Raw genomic sequence first — 22,928 nt, 5'->3', positions numbered from 1 at the left:
AATGCTCAACCTACACAAAAGTGAGTCTCCAACTCCGTCTGCTGAGCTTCACACATTTCAAAAGGGACCCACCTTGACGCTAAATGCATTAGAACCGGAAAAACGTACTAAGAGGGAGCCCTAGTGGCACAGTGGTTAAGAGCACAGGCTGCTAACCAAAAGTTCGGCAATTCAAATCCACCAGCCTCTCCTTGAAGACCCTATGGGGCAGTTCTACTCTGCCCTATAGGGTCACTATGAATTGGAATCCACTCCACGGCAACAGGTTTATTTTTGGGGGTTTTACGAGGTCCAGAGGCATAAAAAGTGGCTGGTATACAGCCCATAGTAATGAAAGGGATAAGGGAAAGAGGAATGCTGACATCTGAGGAAAGCTCATTCTAGGAAATGAGTACAGCAAGTGAAAGCCTGGGGCTTATTTGATGAAAAACAAAGGAAGCTTTACCAGTGGAACAGAAGGAGGGAGAAAGGGAGTACTAGAAAATGAAGCCAGAGGTAATCAAGGGCCAGTGTTTGTAAGACTTTTAAGCTACTCTGAGGGCATTGACTCTTACCTTGAATATGAAACCACTAGAGGGGTGTGTGTGTGTGTTTGTTTAAGGCAGAGCAGTGATATCATCACTCTAAAAAAAAGGAAAAAAAAAAATCACTCTATCTCCTGCGTTGAGACAGACTCAACAGGGCAAGGGTGGAAGCATGGAGACCAGCTGGGAGGTTGTAGAAGTAATGTAGAGAATAGATGATGGTGGTTCATACCAAGGTAGAATCAGTGGAAGAGATGAGAAAGGTTAGATTCTGGGTATAGTTTACAGAATCTGCTGATGAAGTTGGTATAGGCTGTAAAGCAAGGAAGCCAACGATTTTAGCCAACTTGTACAATGGAATTGCTACTAACTGAGATGAGGAACATTACAGAGGAAGCAGATTTTAAGGAGCAAGTTCTGGAGCTTAGTCTTGGTACATAAAATTCGAGATATTTTCTAAACAACTAAGTGGAATTGTCTAATGTAGATTTGATTATAAAAGTCTGGAGTTCATGGGAGGAGAGATATAGGGTGGAGATATTTAATCTTTGTGCATCCTTTCTCTTACCTGAAAAATGAGGATAATAATAACATGCATCTCATTGGATTATTGTGTGCCTGACATTAGTAAATCCTCAACAGGCCAATAAGAGACTCCTTAGTGAATTGATTTAGTTGAAATGAATCAACATAGAAATGAATAATGAATTTAAGTAAACGGATTTGATTACATACTTTTATTTTTTCCACAACAGTTCTTAATCCTATCTCCTTTTTTCCAATTCATTTCTTTCAATGTCTATGTAATGCTCTTTCTCAGAATATGAAAACTCCAAGGATATTACTTAATTATGTGGCCATACAATTTCAGTTTAAATTAAATAGTAATCAGAATTTTAGCTGCTATAAGCAGATACCATGTTTTCATTTTAAAAATTAGGCTGCTCTGATGGAGTTCAAAAATCAATGACAAGATATGTGATTTTGAAAATGAATATAATCATTCCCCATCACCCAGCTGTCTAAGTCCAATGACTCAAATACTCAAGAAATAATTAATTTGCAATTATAATAACATATACTGAAGGAAGTCAGCATTGAATGTAAAAAAAAAACACTGAAAGCATTGGTGGATTATTCAGCAACAGATATCTCAATATAGGATTAGCCTTTCATTTTGGAAGAAATGTTCCAAATGCTACTATTTTTTCCCCCAGACAGAGACCCAATACCTTGAATAATTAGTAATTTATATCTAATGAGAAGAGATGAGAACTGGGAATGCTGCTCTAAGTTGGGAACTCCCAGAGCAAATACTCAGTAAACAATCATTATCAGTTCAACAGAGGACAATATCCCTTTGCCATAAATTTGAGTATAAGGATTCTTAAGTCTTTGAAAGGAGTAGCTTACCCTTCCTTAACAAAGCTGTCTTTTGTATACAAGAAATTTATACTTTTCCCTTTTAAATTTTACAAACAATATTATTAGAAACAAGAGCACCTTTGCAAAAATGGCATTAGAAATAATCATCTGTATCATATATTATGTTGTTATTATTGTTATGTGCCGTCAGGTTGATTTCAATTCATAGCGACCCCAAGTGATGGAGTAGAGCTGCCCCATAGGGTTTCCTAGGCTGTAATTTTTACAGAAGCAGATCACCAGGTCTTTCTACTTCAGAGCCACTGGGTGGGTTCAAACCCCCAAACTTTCAGTTAGCAGCAGAGTGCTTATCCATTGTACCACCAGTGCTCCTTATTATATACAATATCCACCATTAATAAATATTATATTATGTATAATATATTTATAAGGAAACCTTGGTGGCGTAGTCGTTAAGAGTTCGGCTGCTAACCAAAAGGTTCCAGGCGCTCCTTGGAAACCCTATGAGGCAGTTCTACTCTGTCCTACAGGGTCGCTATGAGTCGGAATCCACTCGACGGTAGTGGGTTTGGTATGGGTTCATACTCTAAGAATGAACAAAGAAATCTACACCAGCATGCAAGAAAAATTAGAAGAAAAATAATCCAAAAGAACTTTAGAAGATTTCAAAATAAACAGGACAATTTTCAACAAAATAATTTTCAGAACTAGTATAATACTTAAAGGTAAATGAGGGGAGTATGATTTCATAACTGAAGACATTCAAAATATGAAGGTATCACGATCTGAAGAGCTAATAAAAGGAAAAGGAAAACTTAGCTGACTATTGAAGTTTTAATTTTTGCAGACATGATACTCAATTTAAAGAGGCTTTTTGAAAAATTATCTATTCCACTACATCTCAGATTTTCATAATGCATTGTCTACTCTAGCACCATGAAGCAGATTCAATCTGTACTCTGAACATTGGTATTACTTATTAAAATTAATAATGTATTAGTTGTAACTCATTAGTTAACTCATGAAACGAACAGCCAGAATTGGTTGTCAGGCAGAATGTTAATTGCATCTAATAAATGTTAGCTTAACCCTTTGACTGTTGCTAAATGTGCCACATACATGGATAAAGGCAGTCATATGCTGCGTGTGATACGGCATATAGTTCTTAATTTCCCGAGGGCGACATTTCCTATGGAGATTGGCAGGAGAGCTTTTGTTCTTCCCAGGGCCCTTCATTAGCACGGCTGCTAGGATTCCTAGTCATCTTGTTTTGTGAAGTGGTGGTTCTACTTTGATGGGGTGGGAGTGGGCAATGGATTAAACGTGGGAAAACTGTAAACTGCCTTTTACACCTTAAACTTTAGCCTCCATGTGCAATTGAAAATGCTGACTTCGCACATGTAAAGAGTTTGATAGAACTAGTTGATTTTATTTCAGATGCTGTGGTCAAAAGGCAGCAAAGAGATCAATAATATGCATTTTGGATATAAATGACTGACTTTTACTTTCCCCAAATTTCTTTTGCATGGGCCATACCTGTATGAGGGCAAGGACTTTCTTCAGCGTGAAATAAAACCTGTCTTTTTCATTAAATTTTAGTACATTCTAAACATTATTCAAAATTTTTAGATCTTCCACCACCACCAGATCCCCCGCCAGGTCAGGGTTTCAGGCAGCAAATAGGCCCAAGTCAGCATGCTGGTAACGTGGAAAACTCAACAGAGAGAAAAGGAAGCTCTCTGGAGAGACAACAGGCATCCAACTTAGAAGACACAAAGAGCTCACTGGATTGTCCATCTAGAACGTCCCTAGAGTGGCAGCGACAAACCCAGGAATGGATAAACTCCACAGAGCGTCAAGAAGATATACGGAAAGCCCCACACAAACAAGGTGTCGGATCAGGTGTGTTCTGCCCAGTCCCAAGAAAGTGTGGACTTTTATCTTTTTTTTTTTTTTTTTTCCTACCAGGTATTTTAGAAATGGCTGCTGGTTAAGGGAGGCTGAAATACATTTGGCTTGAATCACTAACTAAAGTTGGAATTCCTCAGCAGAGGTCACCCGCATATATGCCCTAAAGCTGAGTCCATTCATGCTTTTTCCTCAGGTTAACCTCTTCAGAGGATTTTTGAGCCTAAGAGACCTCCAAGATTCATCTGTAGTGCTCAAGAGACAATTTAATTTTTTTTTTTTTTTTTTTGCTCTTTAATATGTATATTGAGTAGTTTTAAGACCACTAAATTTCATCTTTGTTGTTGTTGTTGTTAGATGCCGTCCAGTCGATTCCTACTCATAGCAGCCCTTTGTACAACAGAATGAAACACTGCCTGGTCTTGCGCCATCCTCACAGTCGTTGCTATGTTTGTGCCCATTGATGCAGCCACTGTGTCAATCCATCTCATTGAGGGTCTTGCTCTTTTTCACTGACCCTCTACTTTATGAAGCATGATGTCCTTCTCCAGGGACTGGTCCCTCCTGATAACGTGGCCAAATTTCATCTTTAGTGTCAGTTTAATCTCTGTTTTCAACTGGTTTGTTCATTTTAACTAAAGTAACACGTTATTGGAAAGAACTCACTTCAGTCTAATAGGTGAATTAATTAAAATAACAAATAACTCTGCAAATTAATGCCCATTCACAGAATCCTCATGTTAGAAAAGGTTTAACTGGGCCTGCACTTCTCCAGCTGATTAATTTTAGTTGATTGTTAATACTTCAATGGGAAATGTTCTTGTTTACACAATCAGGCCTCCTGGAACGGTCACAAAATAAATTTTATGGTTTATAATCTGGATTTTTTTACTGGGGAGGGTGAAAGGTGAGCCTATTACAGAAATGTATTTTTTGGAACATCTGTTTGCAGGCTAGGATTCATTTACTATTTAAAAAAAAAAAACTTTTTAAAGAGTTTCCTTACTCATTCATTTATTTATTTAGAATCAATTCTTTCCAGAGATATACTCTACCATGCATTTTCAATAACTATATTTTGTCACAAATCGTTGCTCACGTTTTGGAAAATGTAGTTTTTGCAAGGACCAAAGGGTGGCAATTTTAATATCCAGGGTTAATGAAACATTTAGGAAGTTTACACCATTATTTACAGAATAATCCAGGCTGTGAAAGAAAATTAGGTGATCTTTGTCATACAGACTATCTAAGGAGAGAAACTGTAGATTCGTCAGCATTTTTTAGTCATCTAATCACAGAAATCATAACCCCATTCCTAGAAAGACAGAAAAATACACAGAGGATGGAAAAAACAGAGAGAAGGAAAAAAATTGTTTCAAATTAAGTAATTATTAAGTAATACACTTCATGAATCATTTGTAGAGAAGGTGCATAAAACGTTTCTTTTTTCTTTTAAGGAAACACACAGTCTTTCAAATATTGTCTTCCTATCCCAAGAAAAAACAGAAATTTAAGAAACTTATTTAATTTACTAATACTATAGTCCTTTATCTAAACTGATAGAGAAAGTGTTGCCATAATTTAAACTAAAACAAAAACCAAGTTCCTCCAATTGTAAAGGGAAAATTGAAGTAGAGCCTCATGGAACTCTAGAAATTATTCTCAGATATGCCTTTGTCAAGCAAACTATGGTTCATTGTATGCAGTTCTGTTTTATAAAGAATTTAAATTTGTAAACAATATATAATATTGTGTATTTATCCCAAGATCTCTTTTAATTTAATCCTGCTTCAATTCCTATTGTAGGGCATGTTGCTTACACATGGAAATTCTTTTAATATCCAAGTCATATTAAACCTCATATTTGTAATTTTGAAATGGTCCATTCTGAGCTTAATATTTAAGAATTAAGTTTTTGTTTTGCCCCATGTTGCTATTCAACTCAGCCCTTGCGTTTCTTTTTCAGAGGAGGCCTTGGTGCCCTATAGCAAGCCCAGTTTCCCATCTCCAGGCGGTCACAGTTCATCAGGAACGGCTTCCTCAAAAGGATCCACAGGACCCAGGAAAGCCGAGGTACTGAGGGGAGGCCACCAGCGCAATGCCAGCGACCTTCTTGACATAGGATATATGGGCTCAAATAGTCAAGGACAGTTTACAGGTGAATTATGTAAGTGCTTTAGGGAATTGTAAAAAGCTATCGTGATCTGAAAAGAATATAAGGTTAATAATATTGCTATAATAAGTAAACTAAATTCAGAATAAAAGTAAACTTGCTCCACTGTGAGAAAAAAATCGATCATAATTTTGAACAGGTTTGGTCCTAACTTAGACCACTGCTTTTTCACAGTGGTCAATTGTATACACATCTCTGCTATTTCATGTTCAATTTATACTGTGAAAATTGTTTTAATTTAGGCAACGCAATTTAATACTTATAAGATTTAAACTAAATATAACCCACTTTGTAATTTTCTTTGCCCTTTTAACTGAGCATATTGAAGAAGGGGGACATAATGGCCCTTGAGTAGTTTTAAAGAAGCTCCCCAGGAATTTCTCATCCCCTAGTTCCTATTTGGAGCCCTGGTGTCACAGTGGTTAAGAGCTATGGCTGCTAACCAAAAGGTCAGCAGTTCAAATCCACCAAGTGCCCCTTGGAAACCCTATGGGGTTGCTATGAGTCGGAATCGACTTGATGGCAACAGGTTTGATTTTTTGGGGGGGTTTTAGTTCTTCTTTATTAATTTTTTTTTTTTTTAATCTGGGGACCAGCCTAGAAAAGTTGGTCTTTGATTTTTAGGCAGTTGTTTATATTTTTATTGTAACAACATATCTTAGAATATTGTTTTAATCCTTAAAGAACTAGCATTTGTAGTTAGTACAACAAATCCAATGTCTTTTCTAAGTATCAAATACTAGGTTCTAGAGAAAAAGGAATGTCACAGTAAAAAGCATTGATCTCTTTGTATTCATTTCATCAGGAAAGTTCTGCTACCCAATGTCAGAATTATACTTGCTGAATATTTTCAACTGCTTCTTTGAATTCAATTTAAAAACACTGCTCAGAGAACAGCCCCGGTTACTAATCTTCTCAACAACCACTTAGTGTTTATGGGACATGAGAAAGTCAACTATCTTCCAATGTCTCCATTTCCTCAACTGAAATACAGCATTACTGTTATGTTCACGCCATCTACAGCACTACTGTTTTGAATATCTCATGAGATATTGAAAAGTGAAAGTACTTCCAAAATTGTAAAGTTCTTTATTGATTCGAGTTATCGTTATTGCTGTCTATTGCTAATCTGATTATTATTAAGATATATCTATAATTTTGAATTTGATTCATGGCTACTTGGACTTTTCTTTATCTTTTTATTTTGAACTAATTATGTACTCACAAGGAGCTCCAAAATAGCTCCACTTGGATTTTAAAGCTCCAAATTTTAAAGTGTTTCTTTTTCTTTCCATTCTCATCTCTATTCAGGTAAAATTTCCTTCCCATCCCTATCCCAGTAAAATTTCCTAAAATCACAACCTCACAAAATGGATTTGGTGGCTAGATCTTAATGTATTATCTGTTGGCCTTGCTTTTTGTCATACTGGTCAGGATGAAAGAATAATTAAAATGCAAATTGACTTCTGACTGTACCATTCTGTTTTTTATCTCTTTACAGAGTAACTGAGAGGAGATATGCAAAGCTGCTCTGAAGGACCATCAGGTCTGAACTCATGGAAGTGATGACACTAAACAGTGCAATGAACAATTTATTTATGTACTATTAAAAGAACTGTAAATGCAATGTAAAGACACACAGCCACACATATCCCACAGATATTTTACTTGTGTTCTTCTCCTAAGTACACCACCCACCTTAACTCTTTTTTGCCAGGAGTATATAAAAAAGAAAGAAAGCAAAAATCTCCCTCCATGAAGAAAAGGATTTTCCTCTGTATATAATTTCTTTTGTGCATTGCTATGCAAGCTCACTCTTTTTAGCTCTGTTCATATTATTGTCTGTTCTTCTTGGTCTGTTGTACTATATGTGAATTAATAGGCTGTGGTGCCATATATGAACTTTTAATTGTGTAACTTTTATGTTTAAATTTTGCACTGCAATTTTATTTGGTGATAAGCACAAATCTACTCCTCGTGACATGAAGAAAAAGACTGAATGTGAAGGGAGTTTCTGTACTGTAAGCTAGGTTGGGTAATGCTGGATGTAACCAATCATGTTAGATGGTTTTCAGTTGGGGTGTAGAAATAGGAAGATGTGAAGGAACAATGATGTTGACACAAGCCTTTTTGGAACATCAGGGACTGAGTCAATAAAAAAAGCAGAAACGTGGCTTTTGCTATTGAAAAAGGCAGGGGTCAAAAGAAGAAAGTTTAAGTCTTTAGACTAAATATGCATTAAAATATACAGGTAGCAAAGATATACTAAACTTGCTTAAAAAAGAAGAAAGAAAGGAAAGAAAAGAACAACTTTACCTGTCCTTGTAATTGGCCCATCTGAGAATTAAAATAAACAAAAGGAATTAAGGTGTTTCACAAAAGCTGTATTTATATTACAGTTTTCTTTTTAAAAAAGAATTTTCTGAATTGCCGTAATTAATCTCTCCAACTTATTAAGTCAGAACATCATATGAAGTTCCCCAAGGAAATGAACAAAATGAACTCCAGAATATCTAGCAAATTGTTAAAGAGGCAATTTATTATTAGGACATACTCAGGCAGCTTCCAAATATAAACACTATTGCAAAATCGTGTTTCATCTTTCTAATACATGTACAGTACATACTAGAGGATAGAGCTGCATCACTTAAAATCTTGACTTTTTAAAAATAATGCAGTCTATATACAATTTTGTGTTTTATTTGATTAAGAAGTGAAGTTTATGCCACCAAATGTATAGCCAAATTGTAAGCGCTTAAAAAAGCAGTGCTCAGAGTATGTTCAGTTCACACTAAGTAGATTTATCAGAATAAATATTTTATGGTACATTCTCAGAAATTGGCTACCAACTAAAATAACTTTGACCCATTTTGAATGAGTAAATTGAAAAAAAAAATTAAAAAGGAAAAAAAAATGCATGTTTATACACTTTTTAAATAAAACCAAACCTTGTAAGTGGACATTAAAAACAGTGTCCTGCCTCATTTGTTTTTCACGACTTTGAGAACCAGAAGTTCTGGAACATCAATCATGCGTGGTCAAAAGAAATATGATTTTTAAATGTATGTTGGTTACTGTACATGTATAGTCAATCAAGTAGAAGAGAACCTTCTGGAAATTTCCATTTGTGACATTTTTCCATGTGCTACTTACACAATTTTAAATTCTATCCTTGTCTATTCTTTTTCACATTTTTCCTATGATGTGTTTAGTAGTTGGTACTTTGAAAAATATCCAATGTAATGATTAGCATCAGTTCTATATATGGGACCCCTTTGAATGACAATTTGTACTTCGTGCATTGTTAGCTCAGTCACCAATTGTATGTCATGTTGTTACAGCAAAGGAATGACACAACTAAATGTGTTTTCCATCTTGTTTACTCCCTGAGACTGCATCCGCACAGGCAAGCGTAGAGGAACATGTTCTTTAGGGTTCCCGACATCTTTTTGGTGCCATGTAGTTCATTTCTTCAATGAGGAGAAAAAGAATTCTGAGACACATTTACTATAAACCCTTTACCCACTTTCTACCCTTAGTGCCTGAATTTTAATGCAGTTTGATTTCTCTGGGACAAAGAAGCTGGCGAGAAGTTTCAGCATACATACTTATTCACAAATGTACGGTGTGAGAATTCAAATTTTCCTTTATGCATTTCCCTATTTCACCTGTTTCTATTAAAAAGCAAATAAATTCCTCAGAAGTTTTGTCCGTTTGTGTCCCCCCTTTATGCCCTTCTTCAACCCAGTTTAGTCTAAAATTTTAGCTCATCACACACATTATACATAGCTTTTGACCCCTGGTAACTGGAAGGTGCAGGTGACTAATAACCAGGACTTCAAATATAGAGTACCTGGATGCAGGTGACTTGTGAGATAATGTCAGACAAAACAGCATCCCTTCCTGGTTGGCTTCAGTATGTAAAAATTAACTGTTACAGTTATATTATATCATTGCAGACCTTAAGGTTACTTGAAATGTTCTTTTGGAAGAGTTCATGTTTCCTGTTAAATGTAGTCTCTAAATAAAAACTGGTCGGTCAAATCTTGCACCTAAAATGTCATCCCCCCATCTTGGGCATGGGAAAATACTATGGCTGTTCAAATGAATTCGAGAACAAACACTATCAAAAATCAAAAGCCTCAGTCATCATGCTGTATGTAAAAATCTTCTAATCAGTATAAATCAGAGTATCAGCTGGAGAATACAAGCATGTAGAGGAGCCACCACTGTTTTTTATTTTGTAACAGATTAAATGAATGTGATTGGAAAGTCACTGTGCTCACTCTTCTGCAGATCTAAACATAAGCCTGCAGAGCCCTGAGAAGGAAGTCTGGGTGGAAGAAAATGCCATCTTATCTTCTCACAGGCAATGCTGCTGTCATCCCCACACAAGCACACCTCCATTCCCAGGGTGGAAAGGCTCCATTGGGGAAATAGCCCCAGCAGTGCTCAAGTTCAGGTATACCATAGTGTTTGCAAGTGGAATCACCCTACCTCTCCTCCACATTTTTTCCACATCATTTTAAAAGTAAGGCAGGAAAGTATGGGAGACGTGAAAACAAATGATTCCTTCACAGGGTTTGAATCCACTTCAAGGGAGAATATAGGAAAACCAAGGCCAATGGTTGAGGTCTCATACGACCAAAAGAAAGTAAAAACACTGCAAGTTTACTTGCGTTGGGTAACAAAACGGATTTGATTTAATCATGTGCTATGTCAAAGTTTAATGCTCTGGGTATTTAAATATATTTTCAGCAGGATTTGAGTTGAAAGTCTGTATGTGGTTTGGTGGAACACCTCCCAATTTCTATTAAATAAATTTATGTAATTGTCCACTGGCAACATAATTATAACAATCCCAATGAGTTCTAAACTGTGGTTTATCTTCTCCACTGGAAAGTGATTGTGTGTCAGTATTGAAGATATGCAGAACCATGACATTCACTCATTTGTTCATCTGCTTCTGTGTATTGTGCTTATAGAATTGCGTGACAAGGAATTGGTATAAAACAACATGTCTCTCCACATGATCTTAGAGGTGATGTCACTTTCATTTTGCTTCTCTATAATGTGTACTTCATATGAAACCATACTTTTTTTAAAAATGAAATTCAATTTACTAATTTTTTTATCTCATATTTTTCAAAATCATTTATTGTGACTTTAAAGTGTTGCAAGATAAGGGATTTTTGTGGCCGTGGGTAGACTTTTTTATACATTGTTGTATAGATAGATTTTTCTTTCTTTACTGTAGTTTGTTACATCACCAAACAGCATCCAAAATCTTAATGTATTTCATTTGATGTTGTTAGATCAGCAAAGAAATTGGCATAAAATTGGTTAATAGTATTGTCAAAGAATTGTGTATTGTGTACTCACTGGGAAGAAAATAAAATATATTCACATTTCAAATTTGTAAAAAAGCCATTTATGTAAAACAAACTTGCTTGTAGACAAAGCAATAATAGATCATTCTGTCACTTTTAGAACTCTGCATCAATATTTTCTGAGCAAATGCATAATCTCATTATGTCATTCAGGTATGGGTTGAATAATAATAAATAGAAATTGGCATTGACTTGTAACTGTGATTCAAAGACACTGATAAAGAATGTAACAGTATTTGAAATTATAGATACCACCCTCTCAACACTACTTTCTACATCTGTTACCTTGCCTACATCATAAAGACCTTTAAATAAATATAACACAAATTTCTGATCTACAAAATTACCTAATTATTTTTTTAAGTATAAGTAAGTGTGAGAATTGGAAGAAAGTGGACATTTCTTAATTGCTTCAGAACAACTAATTACAAATTTCTTTTAAGATAATGGATATTGAAGAGTTATCCCAGGAACTGAATGAAAAAGAAAAATATCCTATTCTATTGTTCTTCATAAATATTTCATTCTTTTTCACTACCAAATCCAATTACAAGATCAGAGTTCCTCTAAAAATAAAAACAAGTAGAGTATGTGTCTTAAAAGATAATAATCATAGTAATAGTAAAAAGGAAAAAAAACATTCTAATCCTGAAATATTCATTTAAAAATTTTTTAACGCACTGTAAATAGACAATACATTTAGTGTTCCCTTGACTTTAGATTCATAATATGATAATTAAAATATAATTTGAATACTGTGTTTTATGTAAATAACGCTCACCTTCTACATTTGCCAACTTCACCCTCCTCCCTGTGAGGTATTTTCATAAACGCTGCTATGTCAGTTTGTTTTTAGATGTTGCTATAAAAAAATTAGCATAAAATCCTTACAAAAATACTTCAAAGAGGGAGGGCACAGTTGACAAACAGACATGGAAGGCACAAGTTATTTCCCTAAAAATACAGTAATTACAAATAATATTGCATTAATAGGATACAATGGCAATGCATAATATATGTGATTAAGGCAAAATATATTAGCTACCAGTATGATAAACGGTAGAGCAATTATAAAGTAACCATTGCTTTATGGAATTTGTGTGTATTACGGAAACACACATGGCAAAAATACAAAGTTATTGGAGGGGTTAATTAAAATTTTGTTCTATGCTGTCTTGAGTATTGTACTTTAGCTAGGGAAAAGATATATCAATGTTGCAAGAAAGCATTTAAACAAGAAATAATACTTAATGTCCTCAATTTATGAAAATGCATTTTGTCTCTTCAAAAGACATTGAAAGAGTTCATGCTAAATTTAATTTTGTAGCAGAGATACAAAGGGAAAAAATACTGCAATAACAGAAAACTAAGTTGTAAGAATTAAAAATACACACAGAAGTAGAAAGGCTAGCTAGGAGGGGAGGACAATATGCTGTCTCTAGAAGGTTTCAAGGACTCTTTTACCTTCATGAATTTACTGCACTTTCAGTTTTGACCCTCAGCTGCACAGGCCCAGAGAAGGAATTTGGTACACAAGAGTGTGGCAAAGCTGTCAGGAATCCCAGAGAGAGATGGAAGCAACTATATGGCTCTGTGTTTAAGTTAAAAAAGAAATACCAATGTGACTTGCCTTTGCACCTCCTGGTCAATATATTTTCTCCTTGTAGTAGTCCTGGGAAGCACAAATAGTTACTTGCTCAACTACTAGTGAAAGGTTGCTGTTCAAACCCACCCAAAGGTGCCTAGGAAGACAAGCCTGGCAATCTGCTCTGAAAGGTCGTAGCCTTGGAAACCCTATGGAGCAGTTCTACCCTGCACACATGAGGTCACTATGAATTGGAATGAACTTGATGGCAACTAAAAACAACAGTAGTTAAGTTACAAGACAAAAACAAACCAAACGTAATTAGATATTTTAGTAATCAAGGAAAGCTACTTTTGTGATTCAAATACAATGACTTCAGGCTCAGTTCAACGTCCCTAATACGGAATGTGCAGACCACTGTAACTGCTCCTTGGACCATAGCACCCTTTTCTCTAGAAAATGCCTGGACAGATTCAGCCTCTACTCCTCACCTTTTTCTAGACACCATTTCTGAATAATTTATGTCTGACTGACAAACCTGTTTTTAATTTTTTGTTGTTGTTAAGTGTTGCTAATTTATTCATTCACTCTGCAAGCAAGTATTGAGACTCCATGCTAAGAAATAAATATTCATAATGCTTAAAACAAATAAATAGCCTTTGCCTTCATAGATCAATTAATATCTTCTGTTACCTCTTGCACTGATCTCTAGGGAGTATCTTTTTATTTTCTTTTAAATATACTTTGTTTTTTATAGCAGCTTTAGGTGTACAGAAAAGTTGTACAGAAAGTTCAGAGTGTTCTCATATGCTCCCCTCGTTCCCTGCACACTTTACTGTAGGAGCCCTGGTGGCCCAGTGGTTAAGGGTTCGGCTGCTAACGAAAAGGTGAGCAGTTTGAATCCACCAGCTGCTCTTTGGAAACCTGACGGGGCATTCTACTCTGTCCCATGGAGTTTTAGGTGTGTTACTGTGGTACATTTGTTACAACTGATGAACCAATACTGACACGTGACTATTAACTAAAGTGCATAGTTTATATTAGAGTTCACTGTTTGTGTTGTACAGTTCTACTGGTTTTGACAAACTCATAATGTCATCCTTCCATCATTATGGTTTTATGCAAAATAGTTTTGCTCCCCTTAAAATGTCCTCTGCTTCACCTGTTCAGCTGGACAGAATCTTTTTAATCAATGTTTTTAGGCTAAGGGGAAAGAGCCAGTAAGCAAGGCTTACAAAAACATTTCCAAACAATAAAATCTGCATTAGCTTCACACACACACGCACGCATGCACACACACACACACGCACACCTACCACATTGTTCACATTCTAGTTATTCTCAAGGAGTCCCTGGGTGGTACACAGAGTTATGGAGCTCAGTTGCTAACTGAAAGGTTGGTGGACTGAGTCCACCCAGAGGCTCCTTGGAAGAAAGACCTGGTGATCTACTTCTGAAAAATTAGGCATTGAAAACTCTATGGAGCACAGTCCTACTCTGACACAAACAGGGTCGACATGAGTCAGAATCAACTAGATGGCAACTGTTTAAGATTTTCTCAAAATAGTCCATGGGATTTTAGCTTAATAAAAGAAGAGGAAGAAGAAAGGAATGGAAACTCCATGGTCAAATAGGTAAATTTTCTTTAATGCTTGCCTCCTTTTCAAATTTTATATGGTATAAAACCTTGTGTCTTGGAGCATCTTATGAGACTAGTACTATGTTAAATCCACTTCCAGAAATACTCTGCTAGAAAAATGTCATGAGTTATTCTACCTCCAGGATTTACATTAGTGGCCCCAAAAGTATGGCAAGCCATTCCTTGGCACGCTATTCTAAAGTCAATATTAAGATACGGAAAAACAACCTGTGAAATGTAGGCATTCCATGGAGGTGATGAACCAAAATGTGTGCAGTGAAAAATTGCATGTATCCTCCCAACTTTTGGGAAAAAGTTGTGTTCAGCACTTCAACAACAAAGCAGACTCCATCTTGTTCTTTAGCCTTATTGCAGTTCTTTTGTGTACTGTCAAACTAAAGCATGAAAAATACACTCATTGCCTTCTCCCACTCGCAGCTCTCAGTTCCCACAAAAGGATAGATTACGAGCCCTGGTGGTGCAGTGGTAAACAGGTCGGCAGTTTGAATTCACCAGCTACTCCTTGGAAACCCTGTGGGGACAGTTCTACTCTGTCCTACAGGGTCGCTATGAGTTGGAATCAACTTTTATGCAATGGATTTAAGACTATTGTCTGATTATTACTTGTTGATATGTTGTTAGTTGCCCTGGAGTTGATTTTGACTCACAACAACACTGTGTGACAGAACAGAACTGCCCCATAGGGCTCCTAGACTGTAGTCTTTAAGGGAGCCAGTACAAACTCACTAGTGTCTCCTCAGGAGAAAAGATCTTGCAATTGTCACTATGTTCTACTTAAAATGGAACTTTGCTCAAAATAATAGTGAGAGACAATACAAAATTACAAGGGAGAGGGCTTATAATTTCTCATATCATACAGAACAAAGTCCCTGTGGAATTTGAAATATGATTAATTAATAATAATGAAAATCAGCATACTCAGAAATGGCTAAATATAGAAGTACAGAAGAGAAAATGAATGATTACCATTACATGAACTTGCATTGGCAATAAGTAAGAAGAAGATGATAATGTTATAAAGGAAATTAAAGTAGAATGGTGGAAATAAAGATTTAAATTCAGTTGATTAATTTTGAATGATGGTAGATTTATGCAATCAATAAATTAAAATGCCCCAATATAGGTGATTTGAGAGCAGTTGCCTATGGGTAACGATCATGCCAATAAAAAATATGGAATGGGCCAACGAAGGCAGCTTGAAAAAAAAAAAAAAAGACTCATGAGAAGAATGATGACTCAACTTAAGAAGAAAGATTAAAACATTTTCAATAAATGTATTAGCACTTCCTGTGCAAGTAATTATTCACCAAGGATTGAATTCCTGTTTTCTTTAGTGCTGACAATGCTAATATTTCCTAGCATTTCCCTGACATTTACTACAACTAAAAATGTATAACACAAACACCCATATACATACAACAACAAAGTATTAATTTAAAGAACTGTGTGTTAAATGTCCAATATCATCTAATTCTTACTGAAATCATTTGAATAGTTATTATTATCATAAAACATAAAATCTATAATGTTTTTATCATTGAAGCTCAAGTAGAAGGATATTTTGGATCTGTTGAAATATTATTCCAAATAAACAATTAAAATTATTTAAATGTATTATGTGACCCATAAATGTATTAAGATATGTAAGTATCCACATATATATAGACACATAATATTCAGTTCTGTGGAATCTGATGAACATACTCAGAGGGTTACAGTGAGGACAGGGCTATGGAGAGGGGGCACCTAATAAAGACGATGGGGATCAAAATAGGCATCTCGAACTTAATACCGAACAATGTTTCAGATAATCATTATTTCTCCTAGACAAGCGATAAGCAGATAGATAGATAACTGATAGATAAACCTGTTGCTGAGGAGTCGATTCTGACTCATAGTGAACCTATAAGACAGAGTAGAACTGCCCCATAGGGTTTCCAAGGAGCAGCTGGTGGATTCGAATTGCTGACCTTTTGGTTAGCAACCGTAGCTCATACACACATGTATAAATATATATCATATATGGAATGAATATCTTGATGTTTGAAATAAAAAAATGTTTTAAGATGAATGAACAAATGTTTTATACATAGTTTTATGTCTGGCACAATATAGTGTGGCACAATGATATATTACATTATCTTATTATAATTTAGTTGAGACACTAGAAGGCATAGAGAAAAAAGATTGCATTAGAGGTAGAAAGTGAAGCACACCATATAGGATTGTGAACGCTGGAGAAATGACCATCGGGAGTTAACAGGTGGAAAAGAGCACCAAGGGTTGGTGTGGTCAGGTGAGCTTTTAGTGATACAGTCACTAGCCTACAGGAAACTACAGTCTAATGAGGGGAACAGTCAATTGAACCAACATTTCCAAGTTAGTGAGATCCAAGACATAATGCATATAGGCAGAGGGCTCAATGGGGTATGGAAGAGGGACATCTGACAAAGACTATGAGGTTCAAGAAAATTGAACCTCATGACTGAATAATGCCTCAGATAGTCTCTAATCCTTCCATACAAAGGAACTTAAAGAGGGCTTCATTTTCCCTGTGGAAAAACACTGAGAAATGAAACAGCATGGCATAATAAATAATACAGAAAAATAAATGGCAAATTGACTAGTCAATGGTATAGAACATTTAGAAAACAATAATGGAACAGAGACATAGGGTAAAAAGAGTGAATGGGACGAAGAGAGGTAGACTAAAAAGGCCTACGCTCAGTGAAGACCTAAAGGAGTACAGACAAAGAGTCCAGTAAACCCACTTAGCTTAGTATGCTTCTTTTTCCATCCTGGGAGGTATGTGGGATTTGTGGTTTGTAATGGGGATTTGTGCTTTTGTAATGAGAAAAGTCCATTTTACTTCAAATTTGCCATGTGTGTGGTAAGATTTCAAATAAAATGTATTATATAAGCTTAAGTAAGTATCATAATGGAGTGTGAAATATTCCCAACCTAGAAAGCATGCAGTTTGTATGGAAACAACAACAGGAAACACGAGACAAAAGCAGAATGAGAGCAATTATGGTGAACAGAATCCCAAACAGATCAGAGTGCCTTTTTACACATGTGCCATTGAATGCAGCAGAGCCAAACCAAACCCCAGGGCTCAAGTAGAAACTTCATTAGGGAAAATTAAGAACAATGCACAATGATGATAAACCTTGCAACAGTAATCTGCCTCAGGACCAACCACAAAAGGAGCACAAACAAACAAAGCTATATCCTGGAAAGAACAGATGACAGAAAACAAACATAATGATGTGCAATAAAAGTTGGTAGGGAAAAATGGAGTGGAAAGCAAAACTCTCGGTGGGTTCAGTCTCTCCTCCCTCCCATTCTGCCTTCCCCCAGGACCCTAATGAGTTCTTGATTATCTCTTATTAAAGGCCAGCAACAGAAAAGCTTAGAAAGATGAAAAATAATTAGAGCATAAGACTAAGTTGGATAATTATGAAACGGCAAAATATAATCATCCATTCCCTGCAAATGTCTCTTCTAAGATAACTACATAGTTTTAAAATGCAGAAGAACTTTAATTTTGTAATACTCAAACACACCCATATACACACAACACATACAGACTGCATGCAATGCTGTTTGCTGAGAAAATAAACTTGCTATGAGACTTAGGGGCAATATTAAGCTTAGACATGAACATGGGTTCGCTAGATAAGCTCCCCAGGCATAAGCTATACCTGCTCAACACTTTATTTCATACCTTTCTCTGGTTATAGCTTGTCATCAGGGATTTCAAATCTTCCATGTTTAAATTTAGTGCTATTAGAAGTGATTTTTCCCCTCAAAGACATATATATTTATTTTCCCAACAATTCAAGATTTGAGAGAGAATTTCTAAATAAAGATTGTGGGTTACTAAAACATGTATAACACTAAAACGCTTGTCTATACTCCTTTTCTACCTGCCAATTTTTGAAATACAACTGAATCGAGGAGCTGCCTAAATATTGGATTGATTTGAAATATATTGACATTGTTTTACCACTTAATTTTAACAAAACTGTGATTTTTTTTCTTGTAAAGCATCCATTCTACTTAGATAAATACCCTATCTAAGAGCTTAAAATCTAAATGCATTGCAGAAAAAACTAGTTAGTAGTGGAAACAGAATAGAAGATATCAAAAATGTGTTTAGAAGCTACTAGGCACTTGATTGGAGCCCTGGTAGTGCAGTGGTTAAGAGCTCAGATTGCTAGCCAAAAGGTCGGCAGTTTGAATCCACCAAAGCCTACTTAAACCCTATTGGACAGTTCTACTCTGTCTTACAGGGTTGCTATGAGTCGGAATCGACTCAACGCCAATGGGTTTGGTTTTTGGTTTTAGGCACTTGATTACTGAATAATGAGTTTTGGGCTTAAATCCACCCAAGAGGAGCAAAACATTATAATGCATCATTTTACTTCTTTCTGGCCAAGTAATTATGAAATTCCTCTGATGAGACAAACATTCATTTTGCTAAAATCTCTAGCAAGCAGAAATATATCATGAGACGTCTTGTATAAATGCTAGATAAGATAGAAGCACAGTGACTTCACAGCTTTTCAAAAGTCAAAGTACTATTTTTCAAATAGATCATTTTATAATATAAACCCTTTTTAAAAGCTGAAGATTGAAGTCATTGTAAATATTACCTTAACCAAGACAATTTTACTGGTGTTGTTGAAGTGTAGGTGGTAGACCAATATTTTTTACCTAGAAAGGTCAATCCACTTAAGCAACATATATTTAAGGAGCAAATAGAGTCAAAACTTTCCTATAAAAAGATCCTTGGATCATCTTAAACATTTTGCAAATACCTGAGTCTGAGTTCTATGAAGACATTATCCTTAAGCTAAAAATGGTTCCTATACGTGCTGCCACAAAAGAGCTTACTGTACAAGAAACTTAGCTAATGCTGCGTGCTTCATCCCACTGAGCCCACCAGAAGTTGTCCAACATACCCTCTGTGAAAAATGCTCTGATCAATTGAATGAATGAATGCAAGATTCTTCATTTAGGTGTTGATGAAAGTGGAATATACATACTGGTTTGCTTAATATAATGGCTTCTCAGATCAATTACATGAAAAAACTAGACCACAGTTTTCACTCTTATTAACATCTCAGTTGGCTGGTTTTCTTGATTAATATAAAAGGAAAATGTACATTTATGTTTTTCTCAATTGTTAATCTAGATTGTTAAGGTTCATGCTAAAAGGAAGGAATGGAATGTATTAAACGTTCAGTAAGTAGTGGCTATTATTATTAAAAAAAAAAAAGGGAGGGGGAGGCAGGAATGAATTTAAACTGGAACTAAAAGGTAGGAGCTTTCCGTCCACCCTGAGTCACCTAGGAAGAAAGGCCTGGTGATCTACTTCCAAAAATTCAGTCATTCAAAATGGTAGGAACACAGTTCTACCGTGACACATGAGGTGTCCATGAGTTGGAATTACCTCAGTGGCAACTGAGTTTTTTTAGGATAAAGAAATGAGGATGAAGCTCGGACTACTCAGCAAAAACCATGCAGGCAAGAAGGCAATGGGATGACATATATAAAGCTTTGAGGGAAAAAAAGACTGCCACCCACGAATTACATATCCAGGAAAACTGTCTCTCAAATATGATGGTGAAATTAGGGCATTTCCAGATAAACAGAAGATTAGGGGATTTGCAAAAACCAAACCAAAATTACAAGAAATACTAAAGGGAGTCCTTAGGTTAGAAAATCACTAACATCAGATAACAACCCAAGACTAGAACACAGGACAGACCAACCAGATAGCAACCCAGATAGGGAAGTCACAAAAGTAAATCAAAGCTAAAACATGGAAAATAGGGAAACAGATGTCAATATGTAAAAGATCACAACATTAAAACAAAAAAGAGGGACTTAAAAAAATGTAGACATAGATTTTTCATATGGAGAGGAAGTCAAGGTGATATAAAGAAATGAAAGACTGGTATAAACTTAGAAAAATAGGGGTAAATATTAAGGTAACCACAAAGGAAACTAACAATCCTACAAGTCAAAATAAACAACTAGAAAAATATAAAGACTCAGCAAACACAAAATCAATGACAATGAAAAAGATGAGAAGAAAATACATAAAGAAAAATGACTCAGCACAGAAAATTAAGTGGAACAAAGAAACTGTGAACAATACACAAAAAAAGACATCAAACTGACAGCACGAAACTCATACCTATTAATAATTATGCTGAATGTAAATGGACTCAATGCACCAATAAAGAGACAGACAGTGGCAGATTGGATAAAAAAAAATGATCTGTCTATATGCTGCCTGCAAGAGACACACCTTAGACTTAAAGACACAAACAAACTAAAACTCAAAGGATAGAAAAAATATATCAAGCAAACTACGCTCAAGAAAGAGTAGGAGTGGCAATATTAATCTCTGACAAAACAGACTTTAAAGTAAAATCTACCACAAAGGAAAAGGAAGGACACTATATAATGATTAAAGGGTCAAAACACCAGGAGGACATAATTGTAATAAATACTTACAGACCCAAACGACAGGGCTTCAAAATACATACAACAAACTCTAACAGCACTGAAAAGAGGATAGACACCTCCACAATAGTAGTCGGAGACTTCAACACACCATTTTCAGTGAAGGACAGAACATCAAGAAAGAAGCTCAACAAAGACACGGAAGAGCTAAATGCTACCATCAACCAACTTGATCTCATAGATACATACTGAACATTCCACCGAACAGGAGCCAATACTTTCTTTTCCAACGCACATGGAACATTCTCCAGAATACACCACATATTAGGCCATAAAGCTAGCCTCAACAAAATCCAAAGCATCAAAACATTACAAAGCATCTTTTCTGACCGTAAAGCCATAAGAGTAGAAATCAACAACAGAAAAAGAAAGGAAAAAAAAAAAAAATCAAACTCTTGGAAACTGAACAACTCCTTGCTCAAAAAACGACTGGGTTATAGAAGAAATTAAGGATAGAATAAAGAAATTCATAGACTCAAACAAGAATGAAAACACATCCTACCAGCACCTTTGGGACACAGCAAAAGCAGTCCTCAGAGGTCAGTTTATAGCAATAAATGCACACATACAAAAAGAAGAAAGGGCTATAATCAAAACATTAACTCTACAACTAGAACAAATAGAAAGAGAGCAGCATACGAAGCCCTCAGGCACCAGAAGAAAGGAAATTATAAGAATTAGAGCAGAATTAAATGAAATAGAGAATAGAAAAACAATGGAAAGAGTTAACAGGACCAAAAGCTGGTTCTTTGAAAAGATCAACAAAATTGATAAACCACTGGCCAAACTGACAAAAGAAAAACAGGAGAGGAAACAGATAACCTGTATAAGAAATGAGAGGAGGATATCACAACAGACCCAACTGAAACTAAAAGAATCATAACAGAATACTATGAAAAATAGCACTCTAACAAATGTGAAAACCTAGAGGAAATGGACAAATTTCAGAAACTCACTACCTACCTAAACTAACACAAACAGAGGTAGAACAACTAAATAAACCCATAACAAAAGAAGAGATTGAAAACATAATTAAAAAAAACTCCCAACAAAAAAAGCCCTGGCCCGGATGGCTTCACTGGAGAATTCAACCAAGCTTTCAGAGAAGAGTTAACACCACTACTACTAAAGGTATTTCAGAACATAGAAAAGGATGGAATACTTCCAAACTCATTCTATGAAGACAGCATAACCCTGATACCAAAACCATGTAAAGACACCACAAAAAAAAGAAAATTACAGATCAATATCCCTCCTGAAGATTGACGCAAAAATCCTCAACAAAATTCTAGCCGATAGAATTCAGCAACATATCAAAAAAATAATTCACCATGAGCAAGTGGGATTTATACCAGATATGCAGGGATGGTTCAACATTAGGAAAACAATCGATGTAGTCCATCACATAAATAAAACAAAAGACAAGAACCACATGATCTTATCAATCGATGCAGAGAAGGCATTTGACAAAGTCCAACACCCATTCATGATAAATATTCTCAACAAAACAGGAATAGAAAGGAAATTCCTCAGTATAATTAAGGACATTTATACAAAGCCAACAGCCAACATCCTCCTAAATGGAGAGACTTTGAAACTTTTCCCGTTGAGAACAGGAACCAGACAAGGATGACCTTTATCACCACTCTTATTCAACATTGTGCTGGAGGTCCTCGCCATAGCAATTAGGCTAGAAAAAGAAATAAAGGCATTCGAATTGGTAGGAAAGAAGTCAAAGTATCTCTATTTGCAGATGATATGA

General features: G+C 35.6%; 1 protein-coding gene across 1 annotated transcript in view; it reads left to right on the top strand.

The window, feature by feature from the left end:
• Positions 1–6,247, top strand: part of ROBO2 (roundabout guidance receptor 2) — a 591,630-nt gene extending 585,383 nt beyond the window's left edge. Inside the window, exons 26-27 of the mRNA XM_023726649.1 lie at positions 5,785–5,985; positions 6,234–6,247. Of these exons, the coding sequence (XP_023582417.1) occupies positions 5,785–5,985; positions 6,234–6,247 (215 nt within the window). The remainder of the gene's footprint in view (positions 1–5,784; positions 5,986–6,233) is intronic.
• The last annotated feature ends 16,681 nt before the right edge of the window (positions 6,248–22,928 follow it).

The sequence above is a fragment of the Trichechus manatus genome, unplaced genomic scaffold (genome assembly GCF_000243295.1).
Source record: "Trichechus manatus latirostris isolate Lorelei unplaced genomic scaffold, TriManLat1.0 scaffold00012, whole genome shotgun sequence".
Classification (NCBI taxonomy): domain Eukaryota; kingdom Metazoa; phylum Chordata; class Mammalia; order Sirenia; family Trichechidae; genus Trichechus; species Trichechus manatus.
This window is presented reverse-complemented; position numbering and strand designations above follow the sequence as displayed.